The sequence below is a fragment of the Prionailurus viverrinus genome, chromosome A1 (assembly GCF_022837055.1).
Source record: "Prionailurus viverrinus isolate Anna chromosome A1, UM_Priviv_1.0, whole genome shotgun sequence".
In the NCBI taxonomy this organism is placed as follows: domain Eukaryota; kingdom Metazoa; phylum Chordata; class Mammalia; order Carnivora; family Felidae; genus Prionailurus; species Prionailurus viverrinus.
Window position 1 is genome coordinate 196,676,800 of NC_062561.1, and position 16,149 is coordinate 196,692,948.

Genomic DNA, 16,149 nt, shown 5'->3' on the forward strand with positions numbered 1-16,149 from the left:
TACTCTTTCTACACTTCTGAACTCCCTCTGGCACCAGCCTCTTCCAGCCCCTCCTCCTTGCACACAGGTGACCTGCGAAGTCTGCAATTGAAACATAGGGGCTGGAAAGAAATACTGTTGCATATGAAATCGCAACACAATGAACACCATTCTCTGATGCGTGTATTTTCCCTTCCCCTCCTGTCCAAGAGTCTGAAATTAAGCACCAAAGAGTAGACACAGAAGTCTTTGCAAAAAGGGGGAGTGGCGAGAAAGTCGAATTCCCAATGCAAAAAAAAAATTGAGTCTGGACCAAATTCCCCTGTTTCCCTTGGTGGGTGGAAGGTAAGGAGGAGGAGGAAAAAAGACAAGAAAACACTATAAATAGCAATAAAATAAGCTGCTACTAAAATGTATGGGTGTAATAGAAAACAATCAGTTTCAGCAAAGTTCTAAAATCATACACCAAATAACCTTATGCAGCAAAGATCTGAAAGTACAGGAAAAAAACAAAAACAAAATAAACTCACATAAATACATTTAAGTTGGTGCTGCAGTGAAATGCCTCTCCTGAATCCCACAATCACTTCACAGTCTCCAGGGAAGGGAAAAGAAGCCCGGGTGTTCAGAGATGAAAAGGCTGCATCATTTAATAGGCTGACGATGCAATGCTAAGTCACAATAGATCACAGAAAGGGAAATAACTGAATGCACTTGCAGATCAAAAGCAGCTTGAGTCCTTTGAGCATCATGCTGTAGAAGGGAGATGAGACCCACAGACAGAGTCAGGAAAAGCAAAGCAAAATCCAGGAGACATCTAAGGATAGCATGAGGTCTATGAATCAGAGACTCCTGGCTCCTGCAGGGCGCGGTGGAAAGAAACCTGGCAGGAAGCAAGACATATGCTACCGGAGGCTAAGCCAGGTTTGAGAAGAAAATGGGGCCAGGACAGGAATCAGGCCCAGCATCACCGCCCCAGCTCTCCGGGCAAGGAGAAGCTGGTGTCTAGGCAGTTAGAGCACATTTTGCCTAGACAGACCTACCTTTTCTAGAGAAACCACTTTGAAAAAAGCCAATTATTTGAACCATCCCATCCTTGCTTCCAGCACCCTTTGGATTCCAGAATCAGAACACTGAGGGTTGACATTATACACTGTGCACATGAAGGCTGGACTTCAATCCTTAGAGGTAACCATCCACAGAGGAACACACGTATCTGTGTTGAAGAATGAGAGTTGCAGGCAGAAGATAGGAACAAAATCCAGAGCATCTTAGCGCACATTAAGGCAAATTGCTAGAAAAGCAAAGATACACTACAATTGTTTCCTTTTCAGTTGCTCTAGGGCAGCAGTGGCCTGTAGGTAGCTCTGGGCACTGGATTAGCTGCTGAGTGGGCTTTTTCTATAGGCTGGACTACAGAGGGCCAGAAGGTCTGCCAAACAAAGGCTATAAGGAGAAGCCAGATTCTTGGCTGCCATCAACTTGCTAGGGTTGGCAAATGCAAGCAGTCCACTCATTGCCTGGCTCTTCCCCAGCCCCACCCTGCAACAAATCCTCAGACAGAATATGCCCAACATTAAGTCAGAAGGTTTGGTTCCTCAGCTCTAGTGACCTCCTTCCATACAAAGATTCAGGACGCTGAGCTTCACCCACATCCTTGAAATGAAATGAGAAAGAGAACTGCAGGTGGCTTGAAGAAATCTGTTCGATGACAGGCATTAGTCTGTTCCCTTGAGACAGTTCACTCTGGGACAGGCACTAGTCTGTTCTTTGAAGAGACATTCTAGGACAGGAGCCAGTCTATTCCTTGAGCAAATGAGTCTGAGATAGGCACTGTTCAGTTCCCTTGAGAAAGTCCTAGCTGGTAGAGCCACCAGTCTATTTCCTTGAAAGGTCCATTCTGGGATGGGCACTAGTCTATTTTTTGGAGAAGGACCATTCTAGGATAGGTACTAGCCTGTTCCCTAGGAAGCCCATTCTGTGGTAAGCAATGTCAGTTCTATTGAGAAGACCATTCTGGGGTTGGCACTTTCCTTAAAGAGGTCCTTTCTAGCACGGGCACCAGGCTGTCCCTTGAAGAAGCCCATTCTGGGATAGGCACTAAGTCATTCCCTTGAGGAGGCCCATCTGGGATAGGTACTCATCTGTTCCCTGGAAGAAGCCCATTCTAGAATAGGCACTAGTTCGTGCCTTTGAAGAGGGTTTACTCTGGGATAGGCACTAGGCTGTTACCTTGAAAAAGTTCATTCTGAAATAGGCACTAGTCTGTCTCCTTGAGACTGGTGTCTCAAGTCCCTTCTAGGGTAAGAACTATTAGTCTTGCTGAGGAGACCATTCTGGGATAGGCACTAAGCTGTTCTCATGCGGAGGCTGATCCGGGATGGGCAGTAGTCCGTTCCCTAGAAGAAGTCTGTTCTTGGATAGGCACTAGACTGTTCTTCTGAGGAAGTTTGTTCAGAAATACACACCAGAATGTTTCCTCAAGTAAGTCCCTTTTGAGATAAACACTATCAGCTCTATTGAGGAGACCATTCTGGGATGGGAAGTAGTCTGTTCCCTTAAAGAGGTCCATTCTAGGTAGGCACGATACTATTCCCTGAGGAGGTCCATTCTGGAATAGGCACTAGTCTGTCCCCCGTGTCTAACCTCTACTGCCCTTCTCTTGTCAACAGTTAACCCATACCATCATTTCTGATCTTCCACACTATGAGTAAATGCTAGATAACTTTCACACCATTTATCCCTAAAACACTCCATTCTGGTTCAATTTAAAAACCATACAGGCCTATTTTTATTCCAAAGATAGAGCCTTGGACTGGATAATTTAAGAAGTTCCCAGGGAAGTCTCAATATAATAAGTCAAGATAATTCTTCTCCCAAAATAGCACAATTTTTAAAAATAAAATAAAAAGCCCAACATAGCCAAAAAGTAACATCTAGATTCAAGTACTATGATCTGGAAACAAGTTGCAAATCTCCTAGAAATTTACATTAGGTATTATAGACCAATTTATTCAGGGGTTCTCTATTCTATCAACTCACAGAACCTACCAAAAAAGAAAAAAAAAAGGAAAAATTGATTTTTATTTTAAAATGTACATCGGTTTCTACCAACAGCAAATAGAGTAATATCTTGTCTCTTAACTCACACTCTGGGGTGTGTGGTCAGGGAGGAGAAATAAAACACAAAGGTAAAAATCAAACACCTAGATTAATCAGTATACATTTTCTAAGAAACACATTTAGTAAACGTCTAGAAGAGTATCATATAGGCTCAACATGAAATCTAAGCAATAGATCGTCACACTGGAAAAGGATTATTTGAAAACACAAATAAACATGTAGTGGCTATCAAAGTAACCTATACTCACATGCATATGGTTTAAATGGCTCTCTTTTACACTGTTACCTTATTTTACCCCAAGGACATGGGATAGTAATTGTACATCTTTACTATGAATTCTGACCACCACCGTAGCATTTTACGCCATATCTACAAATAAACTTGTGTTCTCCTTCCCATGCCCTTTCGAGTACATATACAATCAATTCACTTCACCGCCTGGCCGGGCCTCAACTACGCACCTGAGACATCAGGCCATGTTCCCCGCTCACACACTACAACTGTTTCAGTACACCAGGCTCTCCCTCAAGAAAGCCCTGAGGACTGGGTGCCCTTTGGGGAGGGAAAAAAAAAAAAAAAAAACAAAGCAATTATCTCGTCTTCTACTCACATGTCAGGCAGACCAGCACAGTGCGCACGAACAGGTCTACCACCAGCTCGCAGTGCTCGGGCACGCGGGACACGAAGAAGGGGATGATGATCTCGGCCGGGACGTAGAACTGGAGGGCGTAGGTGAAGAAGATGCCAATGGAGTAGAGCAGCTTGACCGACTGGTACAGCCTGCAGAGAGAGAGCCGAGACCCATTCCAAAGCCTGCTCTGTGCCACAGCACTAGCAGTGAGGGGGCAAGACGGTCTCGCCGTGGCCATGTCTATCCAAGTCACGGACGCGCGTGTCCTTCAGACCCAGCAACTTAATGTCGAGGCATTTACCCTGCAGATACACTTGCACGTTGCGTAACATTTTTCCCTCCAAGTATGTCACTGTCGCATTGTTTACGTATGGAAGGCTGAAAACAGTTGAAATGTTAGCCAGTGGGGAACTAGTTACATCATAGGGTCCCATACAGCTGTGAAAAAGTAGGAGGCAGAACTACAGGTGCTGATACGGAACCAGCGCCAGGATACGTAAGTGAAAAATGCGTGAAGCAGGACAGTGCCTACAGTGTGCTACAAATTGTCCAAAAAAAGGAAAAAGAAGGAAAAAACACTCCCTCCCCCTACCCCACACATGCATATGACATTCTTACATACTCTAACCATCCCCAAAAGGAAACACAAGAAATCGGTAATGTGGTTGCCTCTGAAATGGTAAACTGTAAAACTGGGGACTTGGGGAAGCAAATGGAAACAAACATATTCTGTCTACGCTTTGAACAGCTGGAATCTTTACCATGGACACGTAACCCTTCAAAAATCAAAACAATTAAAAATGCAATTAAAGCGTAACAGGCCTTTTTCTATCCTTCCCCTTCAATTCCCTGTTCCCTAGAATCAGAAGGGGACCACATGACCAAGAAGCAAGAGCAAAACCCATCTTCCCACACCACTGTGGCTGTCTTCCTACCATTGCTTCACGTGTGGCTCCTCAGGGAGATGGTTAACTCACCAACAGATAGCTCTGTCTTATCTCTTGCCTAGAACTGTGCAGAGTAGAAAACAAGCCTGATCCATAAGTACTCATGGATCTGAAATGATCAATCCAGGGAAGGCTACCCTGCCCCTTAGCAAAAGCTCCCCTTCAAGCAAGACCTTCATGCCTTCAGCAGCAAGAAACACTGGCCTCCCCCACCTTGTTGGAAATCTATTTAAAAGTGGTGATTGCATTGTGTATATTGTGCATGGAGTTTCTCTGTGGTTGAACTTAATGCCTAGAAGATGTTCTGATGCTATAAACAGGAGAACATCCTGGGAGAGACTGAGTTTGACAAAAGGTCTTACTTGCTCCAAGAATAGATAATAAAAACGCTTTGGAAAAATCAGCTGGTGCCTCTATAATTAAACTCGGTACAACACCAAAGCCTTCTGGAGTGCTGGGAAGTCTGGAAGCAGGATCGTCACCTGCAGGGACGGCTAAATAAATCACGCCTGAATGGAGGAGGAAAGATGAGATAGCTGGGTTTGGAGTGTCAAAGGGACGATGACAGGTGCTCATCCATGGCTTTAGATTATGTGGGCTGCTTCTGCTGTTCCTGATCCATTCATCTTCAGTTATGCCAACCTACCACCTGGCTCTTGAAAGGGCAGGAACATTTGGAAACTTAAAAGCAGGCATCAGAGCGAAAGGGAAAGACTTTCTGAAAACAACAGCCCATTGCAGGACTGCCACTTGGCTGGCCACACCACAACCCTTGTCCCCAGACCCCTGCTGATTAAGGGCACCCTGGGCTAAACACTGATGACACAACCGAATAAACACTCTTCTCAATTTTTTCAACCTGCCTTTGTACAATGCCTCGCTGATCAGAGCTCTAACAACATGCACAGGCAGGTCAACCAGGCCAGTCTGAAAGGTTCCCTGGTCCCCAGGGCACTCAACAAGCTTCTCAGTGTCTGCTCAGCTGCCCTCCACAATGAAATTCTCATCTTCAAAACAGAACTGTTGCTTCAGACACACCCTGCGACAGCTACCTTTTCAGGAAGCATTTCAGTATGTCTCAGTGTTTCCCTGCAAGATAGTAACCAAGAGTTAAGCAAAGTGAGGTAGAGAAGGGCTCCCCACAGCCCCAAGTCCACTGTGAGAGGCCTCTACCCACTCATCAAGCCGGTGACTGCCACGGGAGAGGCACAGCAGAAGCTGGGAACCCAGCCTATTCGCCCTCTTTTCTCCCTGTCTGGAATGCTTGAGGTGAACCGATGGGATGCTTGGCCCTTCCAGGTTCAGATTTCTAGGGAGAAATGGCATACTACCTGATCAACCAATCCATGTGGCATACGCCTCCAGAGGAATCCCTCCTCTAAACAAAGAAGAAAGCTCAGGGCAGACTTCTCCTTCTGATCGCACCAGGAGAGTATGACGAAGCACTTTCTCACACATAGCACTTGGTCTTCCTGACAATCCTGGAAGAAATGACTACTCCTGGTTCCCCAAAGTAGGAGCTGAGGCAGTGAGCAGCTGTGACCTGTCCAAGGCCACAGAGGTGAACATGGCAGACCACCCCTACCCTCTATGCCCCAGTTGCTCCCTGAAAACATCTCTTCACAACATGCCTCACAGTTCTAGCATTTAGTCCTCCTTTTTGTTCAAAAGGCATCTACTGCATGATGATCGTGTGCCAGGCGTTGTGCCGGGGGCCGGGGTAGAATGCAGAGCTTACGGTGGAGGGAGATCACAGTGCAGGTAAACAGAACATTATAGCGCTTTGGAACAGGAATCAGGCTAGGGTCCGAATGGGATCCTGTAAGAACAGAGTGAAGGGGCATCTGACCTAGCCTGGAGGTTGTGGCGGGTGGAACAGCAGAGAAAGTTTCTCAGAAAGAGTGGCTCCTTGACTAAGTCTTCCTCACGGACTAGGAAGGAGGTGCAGGCAGGGCTAGAGCCCGAGTGGTCCTGACAGGGATGTTGCAGATTTTTGTCTCTGCTGGAGGAGCAAAGGGAGGCCCCTGAGGGCTCTCGCCAAGGGAATGCACCCATGACTGGAGTCCTGGCTCGTACAGGGAATGGGAGAACAGACCTGGAGAAGGATTAAGACTAGGACAGGCAGATGGGTCAAAGGGCTCAGTGGGGGGCCAAGGAAGGATGGTGCTGGCCGGGGGCAGGGGCGGGGGTGAGTAGGGGGTGGCAGTGGTGGGCTAAAGTGAAGTAAGCTGATTTAAGGGGTGACTAGGAAGAAAATCCACGTTCTGACCCATGAATTTAAAAAAACATCCAGGGGTATCCAGGTGGCTCAGTCAGTTAAGCATCTGACTCTTGATCTCGGCTCAGGTCATGGTCTCACGGTTCATGAGATCGAGCCTCACATCAGGCTCCGGACTGACAGTGTGAAGCCTGCTTGGGATTCTCTCTCCCCCTCTCTTTCTCTCAAAATAGATAAGTAAACATTTTAAAAACTACAAACTAAATGAAACAAGCATCCAGGGCTCCCACGCTTCCATCCTTCCCCACGTACCAACAATTGGGCAGGTTGAGGGTTATGCTGCCTTGGATGTTAGCTCCAAACTGCAGGTACCCCAGGCACCCCAGACTGATGTACAGGGCGGTGATGATGGCCATTCCCACGTACAGGATGACCGGAAATTTCTGAGGATCCTTCATTTTGTTTTCAAGGGGCAGAACCTATAAGAGTAGTGAGAAAGAAGAGAAAACACAGGAAAAAGGAACATTAATGGTGAAAAACAAAACTGTAATGGGCTCAGAAATAACTGCTTTAGCCCCAGGAGACAGAAACAAATCCAAGCTATTTCCTCAGAGCTGGAGGAGAGGCAGAGCCCGCTGTGTGAGCCGGGAAGTGCGGGGAGGCGAGCGTGGGCCGGACTGGGACCAGGACCCCTGCCCAGGCCAGTGCTCTGCCTCCGGCTCCAGGAGCCCCATGGGCGGGGTTGGGGGGGGGGGTGTGCTCTCTGCCCCTCGGCGCAGCCGCACGGCCGCCGGCAGCCCTCCCACCTCATGCCCACCCGGCATGATGGGGAACAGACCTCGCCTGAGACCACAGTTCTGCTAACCTGTCTGAAGAATGCAAAACACAGGTCAGGGAACACTGCCACTTTAGTTCCCGGAAACTTCACAACCTGCTACCAACTGCACCTGGCCGGGCTCACAAGGAAGAGTGACAGTGTCGAGCTGTCCCACAAACCATCTTTGATCTTGTCATGACACTCATTTTCCTTGAACGCTTGCAGTCACGAGGCAGAGTGGGTCTGTGCCAGACATACCCCGGCGGGCAGGGAGGGCCTGCTGCAGGCCCGGCGCCGTGAGGGAGCCACAGCCCTGCACTTCCAACCGGCCCTCAACACCACCCCCCCTCCCCCACCAGTGCAGGGGGCCTCCAGCTTCAGCTGATCCACATCCGGTTAGAAACAGTTGCTAAGCTTGCTTCTGGTTACCTTTTGTGGACAGTCTAGAGAGCCAGAGGGCAGGCAGCCCGTCTCCCCTGTGTCTGCCAGGCCTGGGCCAGTGGCACAAACACAGAGCCTACCATGAACAAAGAGTGAGCAGGGGCCCTGCACCCACACATGCTCAACAGCCCTCAAATCCAAACTAAGAGTCGAAACACAGAGAAATCTCAAGCAACAGATAATAATGATCACAGGATGACTCCACATCCAGGCCTTGGCTAAAGAAAGGAAGCAAAGAACAACGTCTGCACTGTGCTGCCAGGGAAAACTGGTGAGTTCCGCACAATGCTCCTTCAGAACCAGGATCTCCAGGCAGCTTTCCACATTTACTCAATCTCTTCTTTCCAGTCCCAAGCACTTGAGAGCTCGTTTCTCACTGCTACAATACGGGGTTCTGTTTGTGTTTGTGAGTCAAGGTGAGACCATCTTCCTGGGCAGCGAGAAGCTCCAAGAAAGAGCAAAGGGAAAGGTGTAAAACCTCGGGACAACAACTTACACACTGATCCCTCAGAAAGTCTCCCCCGTGATGTTAGGGCCTTAACACATCGCACCAATCCCACCAGGGCAACTCCTTAGTATTTTGACGAAAGAATCGATCCAGCTTCTAGGTTTTCTTAAAAGTATATCAAGTGACAGGGAAACCAAATGGGGATAAAAAGATATTCCATGAAAGGAAAAGTGTCTTCTTCCCTTTTCCTAAGCTGTTGGCCAACAGTACTACTAATTTTCTTCAAGGAAGAATTCTGGAACTTTATTATGAAAAAATATAAATAAAAATCAAATTAAGTGCAAATGAGTGGCAGATTCCTCTCTTTAGGAGAAGAACTTGGTGAAATCATAGCAATGGTGGGGGAAGCTAACTAGCAGTGAGAGCTAAGGCCATCTATCTACACACAAAAAACACAGCACACCAATGTTCCAGGGCAGAGACATTATTTGTGCAGCTACTGATTTAATTCTAAAATCAATAGTATTATTAATTGATAATACTTACTGTGTGTCAGGGGCTACGCAAAGTACTTTACACACATCTCATTGAATCCTAACAACTACTAATCATTAAGTTCACTTTTCAGAAGTGAACAACAAAGAAGTTAAGTCCTCACACAAGGTCACACAGCTGTTCTCTGGGAGAGCCAGGACTCAACCCCAGTCAGTCTGACTCTAGACCCTGCACTCCCAATTGCCATGTATTATTGCTTATTGCCCACATAGGTGATAAATATGCAACAGAGAGGGCTTGAAGGCAAACATTCTCAAATCACATACAATTTGTTTCCAAAACCCCAGTGGAATCCCTGCATTGCTGTTCAGGAGCTGGCCGATAAGTTTCAGAAGATAATTTCTAACAGCATTTCCTCAGCCTTCCAAAGAGCAGACCTCAAGGACACCAAGGGCGACACAGAATCACAGCAAAACTCTTACCATCCCAATGCCTTCAAACGCAAAAATGGCCGTGCCAAAGAACAGAGGGTAGGTCTTCCAGGGAGCCACCAAGGGGAGGCGGCTGGGGTCTGGGATATTCTGAAAGAGAAAATAAAACAAAGCAAAGGCTATACAGAGATTCGAGATTTGAACTCCAACATCAGACAGGTCATAACCTTTTCCTAGATTCAAGATCCTCTAAAAGGAGAAAGTCTGACGCCTGACATGGTTCGGGGACATTTAGTCTTTGTATTTTTTTTCCCTTCAGGCTTAGAAAACCCCTATTTGCTTTGGGGAAAGACTATATCCCAGTGTACTATAAAAAACTCAAATGCTGGAGCTTGCATAAAAAATAGTCACATTCTTTCATTAGGTAATCCCATCCCCAGAAATTGAATCCGAGTAGGGAACAAAAATCAAAATATACATGCTTATTTATTTTTGAGAGACAGAGAGAGAGAAAGAGAGAGAACGTGAGCAGGGGAGGGGCAGAGAGAGAAGGAGACAGAGGATCTGAAGCAGACTCTGAGCTGTCAGCACAGATCCCGACGTGGGGCTCAAACCCACGAACCGTGAGACCATGACCTGAGCCGCAGTCGGACGCATAACCAACTGAGCCACCCAGGCGACCTGATTATGTGCTATTTTTGAAGTAAAAATTGAGATAACTAAGAGCACATGAAAAACGCTTACGAAATAATAGTGAGAACATTCACTTTTAAAATTTGCATATTCACTATAATGCCACTACGTAAACACTCCACATGGATAAAGCTGCTTTTCTCTTTCTTTTAATTCTTATAAAAGAGTTTGAACACCTGAAAAATTTTATTGATACACACATGATAGGAGTATTGGAACATTAGGGATAAAATGGCAAAAAAAATAAAAAGCATTTAAAATTATAGGCAGATGAAAACCATAGCACTTGTTAACTGCAGGTACAATGTACAGGTGTTGAAGCATGGAGGTGCAGACACAGAATCCTACCTGGCTCACCACTGGACAACGGCCCCCAGCGACGGAGCATCAAAGGAACGGGACTCAACACGGACAGGAGCTGTCCTTTCAGAATGTGGTTTTTGAAACCACGCGAATACACGGCTTAAATATAAGAATTGCTTTTTAAGCTGCCTTTATAATATTTTTTGTGGCGCCTGGGTGGCTCAATCGGTTGAGCATCCAACTTCGGTTCAGGTCATGATCTCGTGGTCCGTGAGTTCAAGCCCCACGTCAGGCTCTGTGCTGACAGTTCAGAGCCTGGAGCCTCCTTTGGATTCTGTGTCTCCCTCTCTCTCTGCCCCTCCCCCACTCACGCTCTGTCTCTGTGTCAAAAATAAATAAACATTAAAAAAAAATTTTAAGCTGCCTTTATACTGTTTTAAAATTGATTTAACTATAGAGGTATTTAGACAAATATGGGGCATGCTCTAACAGTGTGACAGAATAGTACCAGTGAACAAAAGGAGATCTAACATTAATCTCTATAACAGGCTTCTCTTTGAAAGTTTTCAAAGCAATTATACTATAGTTCCCCTAAAATATAATTTTAAAAATGCATTTTTTTTCCTTCCTGAGCTTCTACTAAGAAATTTCTTAGATCTCTTTATAAGAAGTATTTCAGTACCTGGAATGAAGACAGACTAATAAATATTTTTGCTCTACGATGAGACAAAGAGTGAAATTACAGTGCCTTGAAATTACTCCTGAGTCACAGTGTAACTTCTGGAAGCTTCCTGGAAACAGGAGCAATCTGTTGGTTAGAGGCTGACTGTTATCCAGGCTCATACATCAGATCTGGCTGAAGTATCAGAGAGGGAATTTCAGAATCCATGTCTGGGGATACTGGTGTGAATGAGACCAGCAGAAGGAATTTATAATTTTCCATACTTAATAATTGCTACTGACCTAAGAGACCAACCACTTAAGTGGAAAATGTTTAGGGGCACCTGGGTGGCTCAGTCAGTTGTATCTGACTCCTGACTTCAGCTCAGGTCATGATCTCGTGGTTCATGAGTTCAAGCCCCGCATCAGGCTCCGCACTGCTAGTGCTTGGAATTTTCTCTCTCTTCCCCTCTGTCTGCCCCTCCCCTGCTTGTGCATGTTCTCTCTCTCTCTCTCTCTCAAAGTAAACAAATAAACTTTTAAAAAAATGGAAAAAGTTTAACGTGCAAAGAAACATACAAATTAAAATCAGCTCATTATCGACATATTACCTCCTCAGTTCTGATATTATTAATTTCAGTGATAACAGCTTCCTGAGAAAATGCTGTTAAATGTACATAAGGATTGCAAGATGTACTCCAATTTTGGAAATATCCTAACTATGAAAAACATTGCATCTCAGAATTAAGGAAATGCAGCGATAAAAACATTTACTGGGAGCCCCCTCCGGGGGAGGCCCTCTGCTCAGAACCATGCCATCTGTCATTCCAGGTGGTGAAGATATGGGGAAGCCTGCACAGGTGGAGGATCTCGGTCGGCTTCCAAGATGGTGTTTGCACGAAGAGCAAGCGCACCGGTCACACACGTTCGGGACCACGGAAGGGTTCGGAAACACTGGACAGCAGAAGACGCCAAGACAAGACAGCAGCAACACAGCCACAAAAACGACCCAAAGGGAGCATCTTGACCTATGCACATCAAAATGATGCTGCTCGACTCACAGCCACAGCACCGTTCTCCCAAGCCACCCCAGCGCTGAGAGCACTGTGTGACCACACACGCTTCCTGGCTAAGCCCAGAGGCAGGCTCACACTCACGCTCAAGAAATTGGCGGGGCTGCCTCATCTGCAAGGCAAGTTTGCTCTACGCACAGACAACGCTCTAAACGGACACTGCCTTCCACTGGGGCGGAGACACTGTTGGAAGCCACGTTCCCATCCCGGCCCTCTGATCACGGCAACCACCGCAGTCCAACGACTAAATGCAGTGTGTGTGCACGTCTATGTGAGGTGGCCTTGCTCGCTTTAATGTCCACTGCGGTGTGTCCTAGGCACTGATTCAGATCTCTAATTACAACGTTAAATCATGCATTTATTTACCCTTCCTTGTTTTCACTTAATTTGCCAGAGGTAGAGAAGAAAACTCTCTGGAAATGGTCAATCATGCGTTCATGGGTCCTCCTTCCATGCTCATCAAAAATGGGACATATCCAGACAGCAGTTTATTTTGTTCTTAAAAAATAGTTCTGCGGAAGAAAAGTCAGTATCGGCCACCCATCTGACTCACTAAGACAGAAAAAAAACAGTAAATGCTCACTGAGTACAATGTTAATCTAAATTCATTATGTCATTTCCTCAGTAGAGGAAAACCTGTTTCACAATGTGCTGCTTTCCTAGAAACCGTATCAGTGAGTGACCTGGTCACTGTTAAGTAGACCGTGTGAAAATGAGTTAATGTTCACCTGTCAGATTGACTAATATTAAAAAGATTGATATGTCGGGGCGCCTGGGTGGCGCAGTCGGTTAAGCGTCCGACTTCAGCTCAGGTCACGATCTCGCGGTCCGGGAGTTCGAGCCCCGCGTCGGGCTCTGGGCTGATGGCTCAGAGCCTGGAGCCTGTTTCTGATTCTGTGTCTCCCTCTCTCTCTGCCCCTCCCCATTCATGCTCTGCCTCTCTCTGTCCCAAAAATAAATAAACGTTAAAAAAAAAATTAAAAAAAAAAAAAAAAGATTGATATGTCTAGTGATGGCTACTTACATACTATGGAAGGGAGCCTAGATGAAATTGGTCAAAAGCTTTTGGAAAAAGCGACTTGGCAAAATAAAAATTCAAAAGTACATACTCTTCAACAGCTACACCTCTAGAAAAATACCTTGGGGGAGTATTTCTACATGGCCACAAAAAGAAAGGCCTCAGAAAACTCACTGCCAGAATACTAAAGTAACACTAAAAAATTATAAACGACCTGACGGTCCACTGATTGGGGACTGGTTAAATAAACTAGGGCACATCTATTCTCTGAGATACTATGCAGCAATTAAAAAGGATGAGGTAAAACTATGTGTAACAACATGGAAAGCTCCCTGCCACACTGGTGCTGTCCCGGAAACAAAAAAGCAAAGTAGAGGAACAGCACATCTAACAATTTTTAAAATTAGGTTAAACACAAAACAAAACATTCTTTTTTTTATATATTTCTCTATGTACTAGACACAATTCAAACCAGGATACTGTCCGTGTTATGTGTAGATGCATTCACAGGACCTAGACGGAGACAGACCAATCACACACAGTGAGTCTCTGAAAGAGCCTCGGGGTGGAGATGTGGTTTTCGATGCTCGTGTTGTCTGCATCTTAATGAGTATGCACTGAGTCCTTTGAGTAATTACATCTAAATACCTTTTTTTAAAGTTATGCTTTTATTCACCTGCTTTCATTCTCCTCTTTTTCTGGAGTGTTGGCAAAACACATTGTCTCGTCCATAGAGGGCCACACTGTTTGAGGGCACATTTTTCTCGCCTCGTCTTCTACCCATTCACACACATCTTCTCTTGCACTGCCCCACAGACCTGCCCCCGTGGGCGAGGCAAGGGAAAGCAATACTGGATTTATAATTTTGACAAATAAATATATAACTGGAGTGGTAAGGAATTACTTTATCTGAATATCACGTTACAGGGGCCCCTGGGTGGCTCAGTCGGTAAAGCGTCCGACTCTTGATTTCGGCTCAGGTCATGATCTCACAGTTCGTGGGAGGAAGCCCCATGTTGGGCTCTGCGCTGACAGCACGGAGCCTGCTGGGGATTCTCTTTCTCCTTCTCTCTCTCCCCCTCCCCCTGCTTGTGCTCTCTCTCTTCTCTCTCTCAAAACAAACACGTAAAAATAAATAAATAAATAAATATCGAGTTAGAGAAGTTAATTTTTCTTTTCATCTTAATATGTGTCTATTTTCCCATTACACGATGATCCATATATTAACTATCCAGTTGAGGAAAAGTCTAAACCAGTGATCTCAATAGGGGTGACTTGGCACGCGCATACCCACCCTCAGCACACTTTGCAATGTCTGGGGATATTTTTGGCTGGCCTAACTTGGGGAGTGGCTGCTACTAGCAGTTGGTGGGTAGAGGCCAGGGATGCTGCTAAAATCCCACGATGCACAGGACAGTCCCCACGACAGAAAGCTTATCTGGCCCAAAATGTCAACAGTGCCAAAGTTGAGAACCCCTAATCGAAATATACCACACGTAAGTAACATCTCCCTATTTATGTTCCACTTACTTGTTTTGTTTGCTGCTTTGATTATATAACAGGCGGAGGGAGAGCCTGGGCTCTTACCTGGACAATGAACTGGTAGAGCATAACCAGGCTAACCAGCATGGTGATGTTGGCCAACAGAGAGAAGATGGACAGGGCTCGGAGGTTCCTGACAAAAACCAGCAGCACCAGGAAGGGCAGGAAGGTGAGCATGTAGAGTCGGGAGTCCATGGTGGGCGTCAGAATCACAGTCTCATTGTTGTGGCAGTTGTTGGTGGTCCCATTGGCCGCTTCGATCACCTAGAATGAGGGGAAGGAAAGCAACAGAAAAGTCTCTCAAATGACAGAGGCCGGTGGACCTCCCACCCAAAGGGTTCCTAACTGGGGGCTCAGGAGGAAAACAACGCCATTCAGGAGTCTGTGGCTGGTGAACCATCTTCAGAGATCTTCATAACTGTCATCAGCAACCCAACTGTCTGAGCTGGGTTTGAGCACATCTTATCTAAAGACAGGAGGATAGATAAGGTACCTGGAAGCTTCTCAGTGTCATAGGTCTTTAGACAAAATTACACAAAAGACACCGTTCTATATAATGTGTTAAACTCTTAATTCTTTTGTTGACCAAAACTGGCTTAGAAGGAATCCTAAACTCAAAATCCACTTATCTCTTGCCATTCTCTCTCTCTCTGTCTTTTTTTTTTTTTTAAACCAGGGCCCTACCTGTTTAAAGTTGTCAGCCAGAAAGACAAAGTAGACACAGCAGAACCCCAGCTGCGTGACAATCAGGAAGAAGTCCACCAGGTGCCTGTAGAAGGGGAAGGAAAGAATACAAACATCATGAGAATGAAAAGCAAGAGAGTCCCGGAGACAGAGGTGTTCCAACAGTGCTTCTTCCCAGGCCGTCACAGCCCCTTCCCACCAGGTGACAAGGATGAGGGTGCCCTGACAAAAGGAGAAACCGTGCAAGGTGCCACCAGTCTGGAGCTTTGGAGGAGGGTGAAGACGACGCTGAGGTCCCCTTCCTCTGTCTTCTCTAGAATGCTGCGTGGGGTCAGGTGATCCCGAGATCAGAATGGCTAGAGTGGAGCACACACCCCAGGACCAATGACCAGCCCTTGGCCTCCCCCTCCCCCGCGGCCTGCCTATCCTGTCTCACACTGTTTGTTCTAAAGCTACAGGGAGCCCTCAGCATAAAAGCCCAGGAGGTGGAGCCCTTTACGCTTGCTTTCTATAATATGGATCTAAGAAACAGCCTACTCTCACATAAGTACACAGAAACAGATGTACCAAAACAGACAACTGATGGAAGCCCTGAACAATAGCTGGCAACAACCTAAAAGATCATCAAAAGGAAAATGAGTAAAT

General features: G+C 46.0%; 1 protein-coding gene across 7 annotated transcripts in view; it reads right to left on the reverse strand.

Annotated features, from left to right (window-relative positions):
- SLC36A1 (solute carrier family 36 member 1) overlaps positions 1 to 16,149 on the reverse strand; it is a 68,477-nt gene that overhangs the window by 11,995 nt on the left and 40,333 nt on the right. For 6 of the 7 annotated variants that reach the window (XM_047850130.1, XM_047850103.1, XM_047850093.1 and 3 more), the window contains 5 exons: positions 15,505 to 15,589; positions 14,866 to 15,084; positions 9,583 to 9,681; positions 7,212 to 7,378; positions 3,714 to 3,883 (listed from right to left, as the gene is read on the reverse strand). In XM_047850130.1, coding sequence (XP_047706086.1) covers positions 3,714 to 3,883; positions 7,212 to 7,378; positions 9,583 to 9,681; positions 14,866 to 15,084; positions 15,505 to 15,589 — 740 coding nt within the window. Of the gene's footprint in view, positions 1 to 3,713; positions 3,884 to 3,914; positions 6,501 to 7,211; positions 7,379 to 9,582; positions 9,682 to 14,865; positions 15,085 to 15,504; positions 15,590 to 16,149 lie in introns of those variants that run through there. The other variant, XM_047850139.1, reaches the window with a different exon arrangement.